The sequence below is a fragment of the Thunnus maccoyii genome, chromosome 16 (genome assembly GCF_910596095.1).
Source record: "Thunnus maccoyii chromosome 16, fThuMac1.1, whole genome shotgun sequence".
NCBI lineage: Eukaryota > Metazoa > Chordata > Actinopteri > Scombriformes > Scombridae > Thunnus > Thunnus maccoyii.
This window is the reverse complement of record NC_056548.1, coordinates 26,046,315-26,068,237: the sequence shown is the minus strand read 5'-3', so window position 1 is coordinate 26,068,237 and position 21,923 is coordinate 26,046,315. Positions and strand designations below refer to the sequence as shown.

Below are 21,923 nucleotides of genomic sequence, written 5' to 3'. Positions count from 1 at the left end.
TAGCAAGTAAGACTGCGGGAAACATGAAGGAACATAAACACAATTTTAAACTTAACTACTGTCAGGCTTCATGCTCTCACAGCTGTTGGTCTAATCAAACACAGCACACTCAGCTGTTCAGTATGGACACACCAGGCAGAGCAGTCTGAATAAATTGAGCCACACATTTCAAGGCAAATTCACTCTGTTTTTCGGAAAATATATTTTTTTTACTGTGTTGACTGTGAGATCTTTCTCCTGTCTCTGCTTGCCTTGCTCCGTCTCCTGTCTCTTTCTTTCCAACACACACACACACACTCACTGAGTCAACACAACTTGAGCTCATATATATGAACAAGCACAAGAAAGGGGAGTGTGAGTCAGTCTTTGTCTCTGTCAGTCACACCAAATATCTTGGAAACGATTGGCCCAATTTTAACAAGATAGTCGTGAATGGTACAGCTTACAATCGAAACCCTGGAGTTTCAGAAATAACATCACATTTTTATGGTTTTTCATTGTTTATTTAGATTTTTTTTAAACTCATTTTAATGCATATTGAGCCGCCTTAGTGTATAGTGAACCACTTATATAACATAGTGCAGGCTTACAAGCTTAGCTTATTGTCATATAACTGTATAACTATATCCACTGTTATAATATTGAGTAAGTCTGATGTGTCTTGCTGGAAAAATTGATTCAAGAGGATCAAAATGAATTTTTTTTTTCAAATTTCATCCAAAGTGGCCTGAAGGGAGTCTCATGGGGCAAGTAGTGGAGTTAAACCCTGGCTGTCAGCTTTACGTCTTATCATCATCATCAGTTTTGGTTTTGCTTGGGATTCTAATTGGTCATCACCTCTGTGGAAAGGCTTTGTTTTTTTTAGTCCCGATGGTCTGTTTGTCTCTCACTTGGCAGTATGTTTTCTTAAAAACTTAAAGATTTCATGGACATTTCATTGATATTGGAAAGTTGGGATATGGAACATGGATTTGGGTGCAGATGTGGATGCAATAATGCCACCATGTGGCCACTTTATGTTTTGGCCTGTTTTGATTGAGTCCTGAACAGTGAGGCATGGAAACAAAAATTCACATTTCCACGAAACTAAATTTTCACTATTTAGAAACTTTTTCTATTTCTAATATTTTTAAGGGGTAGCATTCTACAATGTTAGGAAGTCCTTGGGAAGCAGAAATGATCTTTTCTTGGACTGAGCACCAGGACAAGAAGGCTTTGATTGCCATTTGGCAGATAATGTCTTAACACATATGTATCAACTCTGAGCAATCATGCAAAAATGAATAAATTAAAATAAAAGAATAACAACACCCCTACAGTCAATATGCAAAAGTCCTGCCAATATGCAATATGATACATTTAAATGATTGAAATCAACTCAAATGGTCTTGAGTCAGGAGTAATGGTTTATGTATTATGTTTGTACAAGAAGCTTATATTCCCACTTATGACTTAGATGACCACCAACAGCCAATCAACATGCATTCATACTGATCAGTATATCAGTATACTGTATGTTGACCAATAAGTAGCAAAAATGTTAATTTCCAGTGTAGAAGACGTGTTTGTCATTTAGTAGTATAAAATGTCCTGCTCAGTACATGCCTCACTCACAATTCTTTAATATGCAAATTTAAGGGTTTATGTAGAAGAAAATCAGTACAGGCTGATACATCATTATCATATTTTTTAAATTCTTAAATGTTGACATAGCCTCATAAATCCTGTTCTGGTCTGGGTAGTTTCTAATTTTGATGCAGATCTGGATCCAAACAGAGCAAGCAGATTAGACATTTTTAAATATCTTATTCTATTATTAAGACTGAATAATGAATTGAAATGAATTAGAGGACTGTGCAGGCTTGGTGAATAACACATTGTCAATCAAACAATGTGGGCAGCACTGTGACATCTTCCTCCTTGAATGAAGTTGTCTTTCTTGTAGGTGGCACTGATTTCTGTGTCCAAACATGGTGGCTGCTGCTGCTGCTGCTGCTGCTCATGCGAACTACCCAGCTCTTCCTTTTCTATTGATTTCCACACAAACATAAAAAACATGACTGTCTGTACACTAGTGACAGTGATGTGCTGTTATATCATTCTAGAGCTGTTATATCACTCAGATAGAAAGGAGCAAAAAAAGAGAGAAAGACACTATGATGCCGCTGATCATGGTTTAACATCTTTTAATGATTTAAAAAATAGATCCTGTTTTTCCATGTGCACGCAGCTGTATATAGTCAAATGATGTTGCTGCTGCTGATGCTTTCAAACTGCACTGTACAGTATGTGAGAATCCATTGTTGCGCTTTCTTTCTCTGTCTCTCTCACTCTCGCTGCCGCCTCCACAGTGATGCGTGTTGCATTAACGTTGAGGTGAAGAGTGGGAGGTAGAGGGCAAACTGAGAGGGCTACAAGAGGGATGGAGAGAGCCAGAGAAGAAAAGAGTGTGTGGGAGACTGAAACATAGATATGTGGGATAGATAGATAGATAGATAGATAGATAGATAGATAGATAGATAGATAGATAGATAGATAGATAGATAGATAGAGATGTGTCCTTCTTTTTCTTCTCCTTCGTTACCTCATTTCTAAAACGTCTGGTGGTGATGATTTCCCAAGGGTAACCCACTCAGGTCAAACTAAATCTAGAGGGGAATGAGAGAATGGGGGAGAGAGAAAGAAAGCAATAAGATAGAGAGATGACGGGTGAGAGATGGAGGAAGAAAGAAAAAGAGAGGCAGATGGAGAGGAGAAGTTGGTCTCTTTGCAGCTCCAAAGCTCTTAAAGCCCCGAAGCTGTGTGGAGTGTAAATGGGAGGGACAGAGAGAAAAAGAGAGAGAGTGAGAGAGAGAGAGAGAGAGAGAGAGAGAGAGAGGGAGGGAGTGAGAGGTAGAGGGAGGCTGAATTGAGGAGAAGAAAAATTATAGGGGAGAGAGAGTGAAAGGGAGAGGAGGAGGAGGAGGAGGAGGAGGGTTTGCGTTGGTGTGTTGGTTGGCAGAGAGAGCGCTTGTCAAAAAAACCTTGCTCTGACAGAAGGCATGATTCACAGCAGAGAGAGAGAGAGAGAGAAGGGAGAGAGGGAGACAAGCGACAGAAAAAGAGAAAAACGGCAGAGATAAAGAAAGAGGGAGAGAGAGAGAGAGAGGGAGTGAGAGAGAGAGAGAGACGACAGGGACAGAGATGCCGGTAAGGAAAACAAATGAGGATGCTGATTTGAGGCAGAATGACAACACATTACCAGGATGGGACTGAGATCGATGGACTGGATTGACTGATGCCTTTTAATGACTGTGACTATGTAGATAAGGTTCTGGCTTTTCTATTGATCGAGGGAAAATAGAGCAGGTGGCAGCGGCAGTGATGAAGGAGAGAGAAAGAGAGAGAGAAGGAGAGGGGATGCTTGGAGGCACACTGAATAGATAGAGAAAGGGCAATAGAGACTAGGAATGATTCTCAACTATCAATAGGCTCCTTTGATGGAGCTTAACTAATTTGTGAGGAAGGCATCACTAATACATGCAAATTAGACAGTTAGAATCTTTAATATTACATTGTAGATAGATATTAGTATGGATATTTCAGGACTTACAGGATGTTAGTATGTAAACATCAATCTGTTCTTTTCTTTCTGTGAGAAAGAGAGCGACTAAAGAGTTTTTGCATTAGCAAATGATTCTTATTTCCTCTTAACTTTTTTTTCCCACTGAACTGCTTCAAGTGTGGTGAAATTATCCAGTGTCGTCTTGAGGTTAGCAGATTTCTCAGTGCGTGTGGTGGGTGCAACACTTCTGTGGTCAATTCTGTGGTGATGTTGGTGACTTCCTGTAAGCTAATGTTTAGAGCTAATCTCCACACTAAGTACTGTTGTTATCTCTCACAAAGCTGGAGTTAATTGGTGTGCTGGTGTGGATGAACCCATTCCGTAAATTGGTAAAGGCAGGAACATCAACATCAAACCTGAACTCACAGTCATTCTGTGGCATATTACCAATTCAGCTTGTGATTTCTCATATTGATCGAGGGAACAGCTTTGAGGGAATATTGACGTCATCTCAACTTTATTTTTGGCACCAAATTTGCATGGTACTTTAAGGCTGCTTATTGCAGGCTGTCGCATTAACGTCCTTCCAACTTTATAATGTTTGCTGGGTTGTTTGAGGTTTTTATCTTTTGTTGTCTTGGCTGTGAAGAGTTTTTCACCATTTTGGTATTAAGAACTGTTGGTATGTTAAATGTTCTAAGATATAACTTCTACAGAATTGACCAGAGGGCTTAGCCAACAAGTTCTGGAACCTTTAGCTTAGTGTTTAGTCTTTCCTAGCAAGAAAAACATAAAGTTCATTTGAAGTTTTCATCTTTTGTTGTTTCAGCTGTGAGGAGGTTTTCATCTGAGAACTATTGGTATGTTGTATGTTCTAGGATATAACTTCTACAAAACTGACGAAAAGGGATTAGCCTACTAGAGCTTTAGTATTTAGTTTATTTAAACCTTAGGGTTCTACATATTTGAAGTAATGCTACATTTTAGGCTTTTATATTTTGTTATCCTGTTGTGACTAGTTTTTAACCCTTTAGGTTATGAAGACTGTTGGTATGTATTATGTTCTAAGCATAGACTGTATGGATATGGATACCATAAGATATAATTTTCACAAAATTGACCAAAGGGCTTCAGTATTTAATGTAGTGTTTAGCCTACTCTTGGGATGAAGTAGCCTACATTAGAGGATTTTATGTTTTGTTGCCTTGGCTGTGATGATTTTTTTCAGTTTCTAGGTGGTAAAGACTGCTGGTATGTTGTATGTTCTAAGATATAAGTTATATACAATATTAACCAAAGGATTAGCCATCTAGGACTATGCTGTAATTCTTAGCTCAGTGTTCAGCCTCAAACTTAAAGTTCTACACACAGTGCATTTGTACTGACAGAGTTTAGAAGTAATGTCTTGACTTCTAAATTATAAAAAGTGGAGACCTTTTGAGAAACCGCTGTCAAAGAAGGTTTAAAAACAACAAATTTGAATGGTTCTCTTATGCCAGCAGAGGGTTCTCTTCTCATCATTACTGATAACTTATTGATGGATACCTTGGGTTGGTGCTGTTTGACCTGGGTGGATTATTTCACATTAGTGATTCTAATATTCTAATCAATTGACTGAGGAAATGTTCTTTATCACTGAAATAGCTGTGGGCTACTTTTTCTCTCAATTGTTTGTAAAATGCTCTGCGGGCATTGTTGGATTGAAATTTAAGAGGCACTTCAGCAATTTAGCATTGTACTTTCATTAAATTTGGGGACTTAAAAGAATGGTCAAAATTGAAGCAGTAGGGGCTGCGATATCCTGAGGTTTAGTCCTCAGTATGGGTCAAGCTCATGAAACACTGGATATTACAATTCCCATAATGCAACTCTTTCAAACACCACATTTCGAGTTTTTAACACAGGCTCTCCGTTAAAAGATTTGAAATCTCAAGTGTAATCTGAAATAACCAATGACGTCATCGAGTTTATTTTCTCCGACTTTAGAAAGCTCCCTTCAGCGCCACACTCACACTCTTTTTGGCAAGAGCACTTTATGTATAAAAACAGTGGAGTGCCCCTTTAATTGGACATGCAACTATAGCAAAGATTATAACTATTATAACTAATGTCTTAATTTTATATTTGTGGAGAGATTTCTTCAAGCCGTCTTCCGTTTATATCTTTTTTGTTTGCTTTGTTTCCACAGACAGATGACAGTAAGCAACAAACACAGCCAGAAGGAGAGGAGAAGCTTTGACTGGATTCAATCCTCCATCTACTTGGCTCGGTCTTTCTGTCACTCTGTGTCTGACTGACAAACGCTTCACTGGATAAAGACTTAATTGGCTCTGAACAGACAGACAGAACAATAAACAACCAGAATAAATACAAATGCAGTCATGCCAGGGAAGAGAGTGGGAGAGAAGATGAGCTAAGAACAGCAACCCTGTGGACACAAAAAACTGGATGTATTTTGTCTTTTCATTTTTTTTTCCTCTTAAAAATCTGGTTGGAATATTTCTTGAAGTAGGATTCCAATTCTAAAGTTCATTTGGACATATGTTGTTTTTATGCCATGGAGTTTTTGACAAAATTATTGTTTTGCAGCACTGCAGTACTTTTATCATGAGATTGTTCTCACTGCTCATTAAAACATAGGGATTATGGTTCAACAGGAATTCTGAATTTGACATTTCTCCCTTTGTTTTATTTTTCCATGGCTCTGCCAGTGCCAGCTGCCGTGTGTCTTGCATTTTCTAAAAGCAACATTCTTCAGATTTAGTTAAATTAACGACTTCACAATTCACGCTTCAAGCTTCACACGTGCCTCCCACCAACCCCTCCCACCGTCAGCCATCCGACCTGTCATGGGCAAACCTCTTAGCCGTCCCGGGTGTTTCAGGAAGAGCTCCTGCTGCCTGGAGAAACATGGAGCTGGGGATGGGGGAGTGGGACGGCGTGATGGGGGAATGGAAGGGGGATACGGAGACGGCTACGTACCCCAGCGGTCCATCTACGATACTATGTGCATTAATCAACAAATAGACAGCCATCACCACCACCACCACCACGGAGGGTCCATACGGCGAGATGATGGAGGCGAAGGGAGTTTCAGCTACTCTGCAAGTGGCTCCCTCAGGGTTAGCAGGTCCCCAGCTGACATGTTTGATACACAGCCTCGCTCATTAACACCGAACCCCTCGTTTGTGCGCCGTCTGGATGAAAGGGCAATCTATGATTCACTAAAACTTGAGGCTCAGGATGCAGATGGTGGTGGATGCCATTCACCAGGACGTTTCACCCGATCAGTTTCTCCCTCTGTTTCCTCATTCTCAGCGCCAGGAGTGTCCTCATCATCATCGAAGAGACACCACCACCACCATCATCATCATCACCATGGAGACAGCACGAAGAGCAGAGATGGCCGACATTCCTGGAAAGTTTTGACACCTCCAAAACACATGGAGTGTTTGGAGCTTACTACAACTGAAATGATGGACAGAGGAGGGGGATATCTGAATCCGGGGCACTACCCTCCCCCTGGGGGCCAGACCCCCTCTCTTACCTCCCCCCTCATTTCCCCTTTCTCTGGCTCACCTCTCTCCTCAGGTTACCATACTCCAGTCTTTTTCTCACCGGCCAAACCTCGTCCAAGTCAGAGTCAGAGTTTGCGCTGTTCCCCTCCGCACGTCATCCAGCCGAGGCATTACTCCCAAACCCAGAGCCTCAGGCTGTCCCCACCCCAGGAGCTTAGACGGTCCCCCTACCGAGCCCCGCTGGTCCAACTGTCTGCTCATGACCTTGAGCAGGACCTGAGGGATCGAGGAGGATGGGGCCGGAGTGAGAGAGAGAGGGAGTGGGAGAGGGAAAGAGAGAGGGAGATGGAGAGAGGGTGGGCACAGCGAGAGTGGGAAAGAGAGAGAGAGAGGGGGAGGCTGGAGAGAGAGAGAGCGAGAGAAAGGGAGAGGAGGGAAACATCAACTTTCGGGACCTTCGGGTATGGCCGACCAGTTCCTTTGCGTTCAGACAGAGACTCTGTCTTTTTAGAGTCTGACCAAGTTCTAGACACAACACCCCTGTTGCTCCCCCAGCCCTCACCTTCACCCTCCCCAAGTGCTGCCCCAAGAATGGGCACTGGTGCTGTGGGTAGGAATAGAGCAGGGTCAAAGGTTGGACCTGAATCTGTTGGTGGGGGTATAGTTTCTAAATTTGACAATGGGAGTGTCGGTTTGGTGTTAGTTGACAGCAAAACTGGGTGTGGACCAAGGTTAGTTAGTGAAATTGGAATGGGAAACATGTTGGAGTCTGAAATTAGGGCTGGGATAGAAGAACAAAATAGAGCTGAAAGTTGGAACAAATATGACAATACCAGGGCTAGCATGAAAAATGGGTCTGAAACAAGAATGGGCTCCCAGGTGAAAACAAGAGCTGGAGGACGGGATTTGGAAGGAAAAGTGCAATCTGGGGTGCAGATAGAAAATGTGGCTCCTGCTGTGAATAAGGAGGGACACAGGGGAGGGACAAGGGGTGGAGAAAAAACTGCAAGAGGTGTGGCGAAACCAGAACCTATTGCTGAGGCTATATCATCAACTGTGACTGACATTGAGAACAGGGTGGTGCCTGACGATAAAGTTGTGATTGGAGTGGGATCTGGTCCAGGGATGAAGCCAGAAATTGAAGCAGGGATTGAGGTTAGAGCTAGTTCAAGACAGGTAGAGAATAGGACTGGAACAGAAACTGAAGGTGTAGCTAAAGTTAATAATGAGCTTGGTTCAGCATTAGAGTCCAGAGTAGAAGCTAAAATTGAGACAGAAGTTGAGATTGCTCCTACATCTGAGCCTGAGGAAGTACTAGACAGTGGGGTGAGTAATGAGACAGGGACTAAGAGTAACACTGAGACTGGGCTTGTCAGTGAAGCCCAGAACAGCACCAAGACTACAGATAAAGCTCAGATAAGAACTGGGACTGAGGATAAAACTGAAACTGCCCCTGCAGATCAGGCTGAGAAAAAGCCTTTGGACATTGATAAAACTGTGTCTGGCCACATAGATAAAGGTTCCAGATCCCAGAAGTCCAAATCATCCAAGTCCAGCTCCAGGACTCGACCTGGCACAGCCACAGGGCTGGGACCAGGTATGGTCAGCCCTCGGCTTAGCAGAGGGCTTGCAGACCTTGAGTCAACAGGCCCCACTGAGGGTATCGAGTCCACCTGGCCTCGTCGAATCATCGTCAGAAAGAGGACTGTTCGGCAGGGTGGGGCACTCCACAACCTCCCCATCCTCCCCCCTCTCCCCTCTGTCCTCTCAGCGTTGGAGAAGAGGCGCCCACATTCCCACCTCCATCCCCGTCAAGGCCACTTCTCAGAGAACCCGCTATCAAACGCAATGGACTCTACAAGTATCGTGGGACGATGCTCACTTAAGGAGCCTTCCCATCATGATCCAGGACAGGGAGCCAATTTGGTGGGCAGAGCTTCCCTGAAGGAGCAGAACTTGGAGCACTGGAGGGTCTGCAGAGATCAGGAAGAACCCAGGAGATCCAGGAGCAGGGAGAAACAAGGAGAGCAGAGTAAGGAGAAGACTCCAAGGGAGGAGAGGAAGCGTAAGGAAGAGAAGAGAGAGAAGGAGAGGAAAATAGAGAAAGACAAAATGGAGGAGATAGTGGGTAAGGAAAAAGAGAAGGTTACTGTTGGTGAGGGACTGGTGGAAGAAACCAAACAAGAAAAGTTTGAGAGACGGATTGAAGAAAAAGTCCAAGAAAATGGAAACAAAATCAAGGAGGTGAAAACGGAAAAGGATGGGGAAATTGAGGGTGAAAAGGTGGAAAACAGAGGTATTAATATTAAGGATGGAATACAAGAACAGCATGCACAAGAGTTGGAGGAGGTGGTGGTTAAATTAGAGAAAGAAGAAGGTGAGGTGGAGGGAGGAGAAGGAGGAACATTTGGAGAGGAACAGGGGATGGAGAGTTGGGATGCTGTGCTGGAGATGGTCAACACATTGTGGGATGATGGCTGGGAGAAAGGGGGAGCAGGAGCAGGAGGTGGAGGTGATACAGATTCCTTTTCAGGCTCCCTACAACGTTGGCCTCTCCTCCGCCCCCCAGTGGGCTTTGGGGGCTCCCACCCCCCCTCCTCGGCAGCCTCGGAGCTCAGCCTGACAGAGTTAGAGAGGAGAGCCAGGGAGCTGGACTCTGACCTGGAGCACCTAGACCTGTCTCAGCCCCACAGGGACACCCAGGATTTATACCAAACACTGCTGGAGCCCCAGAGGGAACGAGCTGACATGTACCAAACACACCCTGGGCCACAGCGAGAGAAAGCTGCTCTCTTGACAGGTAGATATTAGTTGTCTTTCCTGTTTTGTTTTCTTTCTTCCAATTTTTCCTTCATATACCTGCAATAATATACTATCCTTGGGAAGTTCCATTAACGACTTGTTTAAGAGTCTCTCCATTGATTTTACACATGAAGGTCAGTTTACACGTCATGGAGACTGTGACTGAACCTATGAAAACATAGATTGTATAACGTCATGGCATAGTGATGTCATCATGGTTATCATGGCTTATGCTTGGAGACTTCAAATTTATAACAGAAAGCTGTGGGATTTTACCATTCAGGGAGAGCCTTCCAAAAAGGTGGTGATTGCATTATAGGAAATGTATGGTCTATGGTTTTTGGAGCTTAACCCATAGTGGGGAATAAAAGTTAGAATATCTTGACCTCTGCTGCTTCGATTTTTTAAACCATTCTGTTTTCTTTTTATTCTCTAATCTGTCTCTTGTCAATCCCCCATCTGTAGCCAAATTAACTGATAATGAGGCCCTCAGGGCAAGAAATTTGCTGTTAGGCCCCATTAACCCCCCTACCACTTCTCCCACCTCGTGCCCTCTGAACATTGCGTATTCCTTGTCCTAACCAAGTTCCCAAGTACAGACCACACAGCATATATACTGCAGCTTAATTACTTTCCCATAGACTAGACAAATTTGCTAAAATAATGATAATGCCCCATATTTCTATGTGTACATTAGCTGTTGTAATTTAAACGTTTGGCTACACAACAATAGTAAATGTCTTCTGCAGGACTCATGTTAATTGATATATTGCTTTAGTGACATTAGTGATTCAAATTTGTACAGTCTTTAAAAAATGTGCAATTACCCAAATTACCAAAAACCAACTGATAGCAAGATGAATTTGAGGTTTTGGGGGCCCCTGGAGGTCTGGGACCCTGGGGCAGTTGCCCACTTTGCCTGATTGGGAATCCAACCTTACCCCCAAATATATGCATACTCTTATTATGTATATCAATAACTATATCATAATAATCATAAATGGGTACTTTTTTCCCTGTTCCGAAGTGACTGTATTCTGACATTTGAGAAATGTTAGCATTTATACTTAAGGTGCAAGGATGAAAAGTTCACTATCAGAAATAACTGATATTACTAGATAAAGTAAAAATAAAACTAAGCCTTTTAAGCCACTAACATGTTAGATAATGTAATAATGTATTTTTGCCCTTTGTAACAATGAACAGCCTTCTTTCTTAATGGATGTAACATTTTGCAGTGAAACCCATTCATTCACATTTTTGCAAACATTGTTTATACTTGTTACATCATGTGACTAAACCAGTAACATTATTATACTGTATCCGCTGAACAGCAGTTGCTCTGTATCGTTTGTGTCTGAGAGTTTGGCTTGGATGTTGGCTGTGAATTATTTCATTACACATGGACCAAAATAACAGGTGGCGAGTTAGTAGCAGTAAAGTGCAACTGTTCATTGTTCTGAACGGATGTATTAATCAGTTGCCAGCCATAGATGTTGTTTTCCAGTATTTTCTCCTCATTAATATCAGGACAGTGCTGTACTATAACTTGAGAAAGGAATAATGAAGCAGGTAAGGGAGAACCTCTGACGGGATCACAGAACCTGAATCTCTAAAACATGGTTAATTTTTTCTTTTTGAGAAAAAGTCATTTAAAAAAAAGAATTTATGAAAAACAAGTCACTTTAAATGTGAGTTTTCCTTGAAAATATGTCAAGACTCAAGAGGTTTTTGGCAATATCAAGGCAATCCAGGTTTTGTTTTGTCTCACCTTTGTTTATTACCTCAGAAGCCAGGCTTTTTAAATAATTTATAGTTCAGCATTCAGTTCAGTGGACACAACTAATTTAAACATGCACATTATTTTAGATAGAGATCATTAAAAGGATAACATAAGTCTAGTAAAGATAAAATACTGATGATGAAAATGAACTTCATAATATTAATTGGTTACATAAAGACACTCTTCAATAACACCTCAGCTTCCCAATATAGATGCTACAATCATCTTCGCCTTAAGATGCTGTTGAGTAATGAGCTCGGAGTCAAGACTGAGACTGGCTAATGTGTTCATATTCAAAATTCTTATGGCCTAATGCAAATCTCTTGTAAAAGCTCTTGTAATTAACAAAAACAGCCTCTTGGAAACGCATGTGTGACATCAGCTTTCTAATCCTGTAGAGGCCTCAGCTACAGCAATGAACAAATTTTACAACAGCCACTAGATGACTGCAAACATTGACAAAGGCTTGGCCATGAGGGGAATGAACAGCATAATGTATTGATTGTTTCTCCTGTTTCTCTTGTTTAATTGAGTTGAGTGTGTGCTCTATTTTCCAGGAGTAGGAAGCAGATCCCAGGTCAGTTTGGAGCTAAACGTTATGGGGTTACCATCTACAGATACAGACAGACCTCCTGTGGACTGGTCAACCAAATCTACCGCTGGGACTTCCACTGTTGGCACAAGGTAAGTCCTCGAAGATGGTATTGGCACTAACTCTAAACTCTTCTCTACTTGATATTGATATGCATCCTATGTAAATAAAAGGTCTTTGCAGAGGACAAAATCCAGGTGTGAATTCAGCCAAGATATGAAGATCTGATCAAAGTCACATTTGGAGGGAGGTAGAAATACACAGGGTCACAATACCATTAGATCTTCAGTTCAGTTCGAAACCATAATGTTGTACAATACTGTACATTACTATTTACTAGATTTTATTACATTTTTAATAAAACTCAATAATACATTTCCTAATTTATTATTAGGAAATTTGGATATTTTAAATTAATTAATTATTAATTGAATTCCAGTTTGAAAAGTCATAAGTGTGTCACAAAAAAAAAGGAAAATTCATGTCCATGTACACAAATTTATAGATTGAATTTCGTGACTATTTCATGAACTGCTGTGTTACTGGATTGAACAGTGACATAGTAGTAATGAGCTAAGAATACGATGAAGAATTCTGGTCAGTCCCCAACATCAAGGCAAAGTCTTAAATCTCACAAATTACTCAGTATGAATAGTAACATTGCCTACTATTGTCATTTTCAAAACAAGTTATTTTGCTGCAGTCATGCACAACATTTGGCTGTTTTGTAAATTCTGTTATTTTTTTAGTGTAGTTGACTCCCAATTTCAACCATTTTAGAGTGTATGAAGCGATTTGTGTGTGTTTGCTAACTGTACCAAATATTTGAGATAGATCCAAATTCACATTCATAGAGTTGTCATGGTGGACTGGTAAATGCTTTATATGGCTATTTTGTTGCATCATTATTGTGACATTATCATTATCTCTTACGGGTAAACAGCTTCTGCCCATAGTTTGGGATTTGAACAGGCATATTTGGTATGTGTGTGCAGTACAGTGTTGATGACCTTCCAAAAAAAGAGGGAAAAAACACAGAAGTTGTGTTCCTTCAGAGATAAGACACTGGATTTGTACTAACAAGCCAAAAAGGCTGACTGGCATTGTAATTCCAACCTGCTAATCTAATCAGTTGCATTATTGAAAGACTCAAACTGTTGCACAGGAGAATTTCTGCTCTACACAGTCCAATATTCAAGTACAGATATTCTAATAACATTGGCTGTTATTAGAATGACAGGTTGAAATGATGTTGTGCAACAATTGTGGGTTGGGACTTTTACTGAGAGGACATACAATGTATGCAGTATCTACCATTATGGTTGGGTATCGTTTGATTTTTATCGATTCCGATTCTTCTTATCAATTCCGGTTCTTATTGATTCTCAGTTTCAATTCCAATATGGTAAAAAAAAAAAAAGAGGTCAAATGTTTAGATAACAAAAATAGGCCTATCTGTATTTTTTTAAGCGTCAACATGTATTAGTGTGACTGCTAGCGCTGCCTGATGACACACTCAGGTTAGGAGACCACAACACATAACACTAAACATTCTTTCAGACTGACGCCACGCTGCCTTAAATGTTTGGTCAAATCTGACTTATAGCTAAATAGCTTCCCACATGCATTGCACTTTGCCTTGTTGTATTCTTTAATAAAGTGACGCCGGACTTTTGAGCATTTACCTCTGTCCATCTTTCACTACTGTTGTGACGTTAGCCATGCTTGCTTGTATCTGAAAAAGCCTTTGTTTACAATAATAAATGGTTACCGTGTTCAGGAACCGATAAGCAGAACCGGCATTTTGGATTCGGTTCTAATTTGGAACCGTTTTCTATTCCCAACCCTATCTACCAGTTAAGAAGGCAACTTTCATCATTTATTATCTTGTCTGTCAGAACTAAAGTGCTGGATGTCCCAAAACTTTCTCCAGCTAAATGAAAACAAATTTTACAGGAACATCTTGGCTCCCTGTCCACAAATCACTCCTGTTTTAGCCTCTCTTCACTGGTTACCAGTCAGTTTTAGAATTGATTTTAAGATTTTACTGATTACCTTTTAAGCACCCAGAGGCAAAAGGGTACTGGAGCACACTGATTAATTCACAGACTTTAACTGTGCAAACAGACTTACGTTTCAACACTGATCTGATGTGAATTAATCGGTGTGCTCCAGTCCCCTTTTTTCCTCTGGAAATTTACTGTCCTCGAGCTGAGAAGCAAGTGATTCAGCTGCATTTTGCTGGAAGATGCATGGAGAACCCTATTTCAACTACCTTTAAAGCACTTCATGGCTTAGCGCCTAGCTACATTGCTGAGTTATTACTCCCCTACAACCCAGAGTGCAGCCTCAGATCTTTAGTCAGGGTACTTCTAGCTGTTCCTAACTCACAGCTCAAGACTAAAGGTGACAAGACTTTTGCAGTCAAGGTCCCTCAGTTCTGGAACTCCCTGCCTGAAGATCTGAGGCTTGCAGAATTAGTGACATCTTTTAAATCACTTCTCAAAACATACCTTTTATCAAAAGGCCTATATTTAATTGATACCGCACTATTTTATTTCCAACATATCTCATCTGCTCTATTACTACTGTTGTTTTATTGTTTTTATTTTTTATTATTTTTGTATCTTATACTAGGTTTATTTTATTCTGTTTTATTTTATTTTAATTGTCTGATTTTACTGCGTAATTGTGATACTTAAACATTTTAACCATGTAAAGCACTTTGTAACTGTGCACTTTGTAACTGTATAAATAAAGTTTATATATTATTATATTATAATTATCTATGGTTTTAGTAAGTACAAGACAAGAACAAGAATTAACATCAGTACTGCTTGCCAAAAAGGCATCCTTTATAAAGTTTATAAGTTGTATCTAATGGGTTTATCAATGGCTGTTAAATCATTTACTAATTCTTTATAGAACAGTTATGAGCTATTAAAGAAGAACAACCTTTGGTTGGACTGGGTGACCACTTACTTTCTGGAAAAGGGCTTCAGAGGACTAAAATCCATTTATTTACAACTTATAACATTTATGGCTGTATTATCTCTAAATAAAAAGCCAAATGAACACCAACTAAATGGTTTGTCACAACCTGGAAAACAAAAAATGTTTTTTATTAATAACCGATCTATGAAGTGTTGGTAAATGATGTGTTAAACATTACTACATCTATTAGTTACATCTTATAACACATTTATATACAATGCCTTATCAGAAAGTGGTACCTGATTATCTTTTCACCTCATAATCTCTTTCTAATGATCTCATTATTAAAATTGAGCTGTATATGTTTTCTGTCTTGTATATTATTCAAGTTACTCACAATCCACACCATGGTTCTTTTGATACATCCCAAATAAAGTAGGTGTGAAAGTAACCAAAGTATCAAAGTGCCCTTTCCTGGGTCTGTCTGTATCAAATCATTATAACAATCAAATAGCCGTGAGAATGTGTGTTGTTCCTGGCTAATGAATGAAGACATAAACTAATCCTTGCCATAGCCTCCGCCAAATTAAAGAGCTAATGTATTCATAATGATGTGTCCATCACCCAAGACATCTGTGCAAGCTTTCAAATTAGGACCATAAAAAAATAAAAGTGCAATGTGAGACAACAAAACAAATCAATGGCCTTGATCTGAAAAAGTAGGTTATGACAAATTTGATGGTGCTAGTGGTACCCAATTATACAGAGAGGGCATTAGAAGTTACAGCTAAGCAGACACATGGGGATGTAATCACTTGACTGTCTTGTCTTTTTTCTAGCTCCACTAAAGAGGACAGCTCTCCAGACTCCAACCTAACGCTGGAGTCAGATTCCAGTGGCGTCTTCCTCTCCTTATCCAATCAGAGCCAGGAGGAGGCAGGCTCTGACAGCGACCAGCCAATCAGTGGTTCTGATCTAGGCAGCAGCAGTACATCATTGGAGAAGGATGGGGATGATGGGGCATTAAAGGAATGGGGGAGGGAAGAGAGTGCAGAGCTACAGTGGTGCTACCCCTCGCTCCTCAACAGCTCCTCGCACGATGACATCGATGGAGATGGCGAAAGAGAGGTGGACGTGCGTGGAAAGATGGGGTTAGAAGAAGTGAGAGGGAAAGATGGGTATGGAAGGAAAGATGATAAAACAGTAGGAGTGGTTTCAATCATTAAGACCCCACTGGACCATACAGATACAACTGCAAATGCCTCACAAAGTGAAGATATGCCACCCAGGAAAAAAGTAACCCTAATGGGAACTGACTCCCCTCTTCCTCTGTCTCCCTCTAACCAGCCAATCAAACATCTTCTAGATCCTAATCAGAAGCCAATCAGAAGCTCAGGACTGGACTGTGGTGACTTAGATCCCTTTGTCCAATCGGACAGCTTTGTTTACCTTGCTGTGTCTGCAAGACCTGGCTCCCACGGTGAAAACCCCACCGTTTTGGAAATGTCCACCCATGATACAAAACATGACAGTGTATGGCAACACTTGGATAGCAGGAAAACACACTTGGAACAGTCAAATAGGGATCAGGATGCCAAGTTGACTCACCTTGCCCCCCAAAAACCAGAAGAAGGAGACTTTTTGTGCACTGACAGCTTTGTCTACCTGGCTGCTCCAGACTGCCTCCTCCTGGGCCCTGAGGGAACTTCCCCCTACAGTGGCAGGTATGTTCATTTTTGTGTATTTAATGTAGCTCCATTGTGTTTCATTGTTTGTAATTCAGGGTGGATCAGAGAAATACCTATGATAAAATAGAATTTCAGAGTAAATTTGTTAATTTAGCAATGCATTCATCCAGCCATCCATTTGGATCCATCAATGTATTCATCTGCTACTTACTTGTGACATCTTTCTCTAGAGCCATGTCCTTCATCTCCCCTTGGGGGATCTTGAGGCATTTGCTGGCCAGATGGAACATATAATCCGTTGAGTATGTTCTGGGTCTGCTTGGATCTCCTCAACATGGAGGCATACAGGAGGCATCTGAGTCAGATGCCTAAACCCCCTCAACTGACGCCTTTCAATGTGAAAGAGCAGAGGCTCTACTCTGAGCTTCTTCTGGTCTTCTCTGAGCTCCTCATCCTATCTCAAAAAAAAAAAAAGAATTTCAGCTACTTGTATTTACATTGTTATTCTTTCGGTCATTCCCCAAAGCTCACGATTATAGGTGTGGGATGGAATGCATATTGACCAGTAAATTGAGAGCTTTGCCTTCAGGCTCAGCTCCCTCTTCACCAGGATTGTCTAGTACGGCAGCTGCATTACTGCTGGCCCGGCACCAATCCATCTGTCAATCTCAAATTCCATTTTACCTCTACTTAGGTGAGCTCAGAAAGTCTGGTTCATGCCCCTGACAGCAAGGTTTTCAGTTCCCACCTCCAGATGAATTGTTCCTACATATGGGAGGAACTTAGCGACATAGAATCCAAGTGAAAAATGTTCAAATGTTCTGCACTGTGGTGGTAGGTGCTCGGGTTGTGACCAGAAGGTCACTGATGCCTGTCTTGGTGGCAACCAAAGAACCTGCTGGTGGACATCAGTGGTGAAGGAAGCAGAAGAACACACAAGAAGGGATGCAAGAATGACTGAATTCTGTGGTTGCAGAAGCAAAAACTAAGATGTGGGAGGATTTCAAGGAGGCCATAAAGAGGGGTATTTGGTGGACATATGAAACGTGACAGAACTGGAGGAGCTGTGTGAAGACGAATAATAAGAAGAGCTTGGGAGGGAAGTTCAAATCCTGCCTACTTTTTAGGATTGGATTATCAATTTCAAAAAGTTACAAAAAATGTTGGACGCAGCCTCCCTAATTCTGATATCACAAAAGGTGAGGGGGAAGCGGCTTTCAGATGATGCTCAACAATCCAGTAAGCACTTCATTAGAGGTAGACTGAACTGCTGGCTCAGACTGGGGATATTGGATGGTGGAGGTGTCCGGTTCAGGAATTACGTTTTTTTTGGAATTAGGTTTCCATGCTGAGACATACATTGATTTATAGCCATCAATTTTTAAATCTAATTTCCATTACAAACAAATTATAGAATATTTTAAATGAAAGTGTGTGTTCTTCTTTGTTTGAAATTCAGCACCAATAATCACTTCGTAATTTCTGGTAATATTAAGATTGATTGTCTCAGAGTTCTGATTTCTGCAACATTTTTAAAAACAGTGTTAAAGTACTATTTCAATATATATCAGAGTGAAGATACTATAGAAATATTATGTAGAAAATACAGAAATATATATATTTAAAATATAGTGTGATAGGCTGTAAATGCCAACTTTGGTGACTGCAGTACAATAATATTGTGGTGCAATATTTTACTTTTTTTGTCTGTCATGTTTTCCAGGGAGTCGGACTCGGAGAGTTCAGGTTCTGGCCCTGTTGACCTGTCAGTACTGGGTTGTGGCTCGGTGGCAGGAGACAGCGATTGGGACTCAGATCTTTCTGACTCTGATCCCAGTCGCTGCTCTAGAATCTCTGCTGCTGGCACCAAATCTGCTGGCATAGCGCGACCCAGGCGGCTGCCTGCTGAACAGGGCTGGGACTTGTTTGGAGAAACCACTGAACCTGAAGTGCTGAGCGAGCTCTTCACGGAACAGGACAGAAACAACAATGGCAAAACGAGGAATGTTACCGGGGTTACCACTAGTATGGCAGCGACACCAGCCATTCCCATGGCAACTCAGCCTGTCACTAAGACAGTGAAGCAACAGTCAACAGTAGAGCAGTCATCATCAACAAAGAAGGTTACATGGCAGTTTAAACCGGCCCAGAGGTCAGTCTGCACAGGAAGCAGAAAAGAGAAAGAGAAGGAAGTGACATCATCATCATCATTGGTGAGGTTCACGGAACTGGGAGGAGGTGAGACTCATAGACCCTCCCCTTCATCTTCATCGTCTTCATCATCATCACCGTCATCATCGTCATCTGGTTGATTTGAAGGGAAATGGTTGGTGTCCAACCCTTTGGGAGGAGCTTTCCAACATCTGAAGATGAGGTGGTTGCAGAAAGGTAGAAAAGATCTTCAACTTGTTCTGTAGAAACTGTAGAACAACTACAGCTTTTTTCCTGTAAATTTTGAAATTTGCATCTAGCTGCTGCCATTGCCTTCTTATGACCTTGTAAAGGCTGCATAAAAGACTAGTTAATTGTTACGTTTTCTTAGCTTAACGTATATAATCAGTTAAAATTTGAGACAGTGTGAGACTCAGGCTTAACAGAAACCTTCAGGTTGAGATTATGTGGAAATACAGCCACATTTAGGTAAGATATGCACAGTGTCATTCCTAATAGGTTTTATCAACAGTCAGCTTTTGGAACACAGGGTTGGTCTATTGGTTACATGTTCACATTATTCTCTATCTAAATAATTAATAGTTCTGTGAGTTTTTTATTCTATTGAATGTACTGTACAGGACAAACACAACTGCAAGATAAATCCACCCTAAAACAGGATTCACATAATAGGCATTCTCAATAATTTGGCGTGGTCACCTACATCAAACATTACAATGTTGGAATTCAATTACTGTAACAAATAAAAATTATTATAGTTGGAGGCAAAGAATTTCTGCAGGACTCCAACAACTAACATCCTAATGTAAATGTCTCTCAGGCCTTTTCATATATCAAATTACACTTCATTCCCTCATATTATGCCTCACATTAACTCTTGTTCTTATGTATGTACTTTAAAAATTGACTTTTAAAAACTGACTGAGGTTTAACTTTACAGTGTACAATGTATTTTATAATCACATCCAACTTTACAGTGTATTTACCAGTGTGTTAATAATATATTTTGGAACATTGAGATGATTATAGAGTGATATATATTATGTGAGGAATGTGCAAAACTGAACAAATAATGGAAGGATTTAGTAATAACATTTAATTTAAATGTTTTATTTATCAATTAGATTTGAAATTGTGAATGTAATAATTGAGCAATATGCTTACAGATTAATGCTATATTCTATGTTTCACATGTGGAAAGTGTTGCCTGAGTGATGTGTATAATAATGACTAAGTTAAATTTTATTTATACAGTCAAATACTAATTGTAAATGCAGTTTCATGCTCATTTAGAGGTTCTATATGTTACATTTTTAAAGCATCACTTTATCACCAGAGGTAGCTTGGTAATAATTTCTAATGGCTAATCAATGAGACCATGGTTGAGATGATTGATAGCCTTTGTGTCACACAAGTGGTATTTTAGTGATAGTGTTTCTCAAAATAAAGACTTCATCTCCCATAATCCCCTTTCTGGCCTGGCATCTTTGGCTTTACTGAAGAGGATAAACATGTTGGAAACATTTTTTTTCTCCCATTTGCCTCTCACTCCTCTCCACCATTTGTCAGAGTGAGAAAATTTGACAGCTTTAGCTCCGTTTGCACTGAGAGTAAAGCAATCCAGAAGATTTCCCTCCAAATCCAAGTCACACAATGTGGTGGCACATGTAAAATGCAGTGTGGAGGCAGGTAGTGCTGCCAATCATCCCAGCAGTGGTCTTGTTGTCAATTATACCAATGTCTCATAATGAGTGTGGTAATAACTTACTGATGTTAAAAATGATACAGGTAGCACCTTTAAAAGAGAGCACAGTGCTATCAGATTTGTGTATTCTACTACAAATGTGACAAAGGGAAATTATTGTCAGTTGAACAACAATATTTTTTGTTATAAGAATGATGTGGTTATGAAAGGCTGTGTGGGAAGTCATGTCCTGACAGGCAAATGGGCTGCCAGATTTAGTCGTGCTATTTGCACTTGAATTTTAAATTGGGGAAACGAAAAGTAACTGTTTGAATGCTGACAACTTCCAAGTCAGCTTAGTTATTAGCGTGTGTTCAGAGGTGTAGGTGACGACACTAGAATCTAATTTGGAGGATGAATCCACTGTGGGGATGCTGGAATCATATTTCTTGATTGAGACTGATGGATTAAGATGGGTGTTTTTTTTTTAAAGCTAAATTAAAAAAAATGAAAAAAATCATAATAAAAATGATTGCCTTGTGCAGCTTTAACTGCCATTATGAACATTGAAATGCTCTTAACTCTTGGTGATGATGGTCAGTGATGGATTTCTGTCTCATGCTTTTGAGCACAGATGTACAAGCACATCCACAGAGGAATAAAGTGCTTCATTAGTCAACTGTATTTTTAAAGCCGCAGGTCTTTGTATTTGACAGTTTGAATGTCTTGGGAAGTGAATGTTAAGAAGCAAACCCATACTCCTGTGCTGGAATAATACTACCTGGCCCAAGGTTTTTTGTGTGTCAGTTATTTTGTGGTAATTTGATTTAACACAAATTTATTTAGGAATATGTACCATATAAACACAATATAATGCAATCACCGAAAGTACAACTTAGATGGTACTGTCCCACTTATACCATGGCCACTTGACAACAAAATGCCACATGTAATCAAATCAAACATACCAGTGCTTAAATGACTAATGTTTAATCCCACTTTCTGTTTTAAATATCATGAAATATTGTTCTAAAATTTTGTTAAAAATTTCAAATTGGAAGAGAAGCTCCATTTACCCCTGCAGCTCCATATTGCAATGCATTTGCTAAGCCACACCCACTCATTAGTGGTCCAATCAAATGTGAAGGATTTGAATTAAATATCTACAAAGATGCTGTAACTTGTTTTACTGTGACTTTAAAGTCT

The 21,923-nt window shown here is 40.3% G+C and overlaps 2 protein-coding genes and 1 long non-coding RNA gene across 3 annotated transcripts in view; 2 read left to right on the top strand and 1 right to left on the bottom strand.

Annotated features, from left to right (window-relative positions):
• LOC121881126 overlaps positions 1-7,580 on the top strand; it is an 18,145-nt gene extending 10,565 nt beyond the window's left edge. Inside the window, exons 3-4 of the mRNA XM_042388774.1 lie at positions 5,737-7,418; positions 7,574-7,580. Of these exons, the coding sequence (XP_042244708.1) occupies positions 6,394-7,418; positions 7,574-7,580 (1,032 nt within the window). The 5' untranslated portion in view covers positions 5,737-6,393. The remainder of the gene's footprint in view (positions 1-5,736; positions 7,419-7,573) is intronic.
• On the top strand, positions 7,444-21,923 carry LOC121913987. Its single transcript, XM_042436886.1, has 4 exons — positions 7,444-9,862; positions 12,205-12,331; positions 16,013-16,897; positions 18,585-21,923. The coding sequence occupies exons 1-4, from the start codon at positions 7,654-7,656 to the stop codon at positions 19,171-19,173; spliced, it is 3,810 nt and encodes a 1,269-aa protein (XP_042292820.1). The 5' UTR covers positions 7,444-7,653; the 3' UTR covers positions 19,174-21,923.
• Positions 16,889-21,923, bottom strand: part of LOC121913990 — a 29,486-nt gene continuing 24,451 nt past the window's right edge. The window contains exons 4-5 of the long non-coding RNA XR_006100429.1: positions 17,073-17,315; positions 16,889-16,974 (exon numbers count right to left, since the gene is read on the bottom strand). This is a non-coding gene — a long non-coding RNA (uncharacterized LOC121913990). The remainder of the gene's footprint in view (positions 16,975-17,072; positions 17,316-21,923) is intronic.

Bases quoted from the DNA above. Each gene is read 5' to 3' on its own strand.
- LOC121913987 (XM_042436886.1), top strand. From the start codon at position 7,654: ATGGGCACTGGTGCTGTGGGTAGGAATAGAGCAGGGTCAAAGGTTGGA. The intron at 9,863-12,204 runs GTAGATATTAGT...TCTATTTTCCAG, and splicing joins GAAAGCTGCTCTCTTGACAG to GAGTAGGAAGCAGATCCCAG. The intron at 16,898-18,584 runs GTATGTTCATTT...CATGTTTTCCAG, and splicing joins ACTTCCCCCTACAGTGGCAG to GGAGTCGGACTCGGAGAGTT.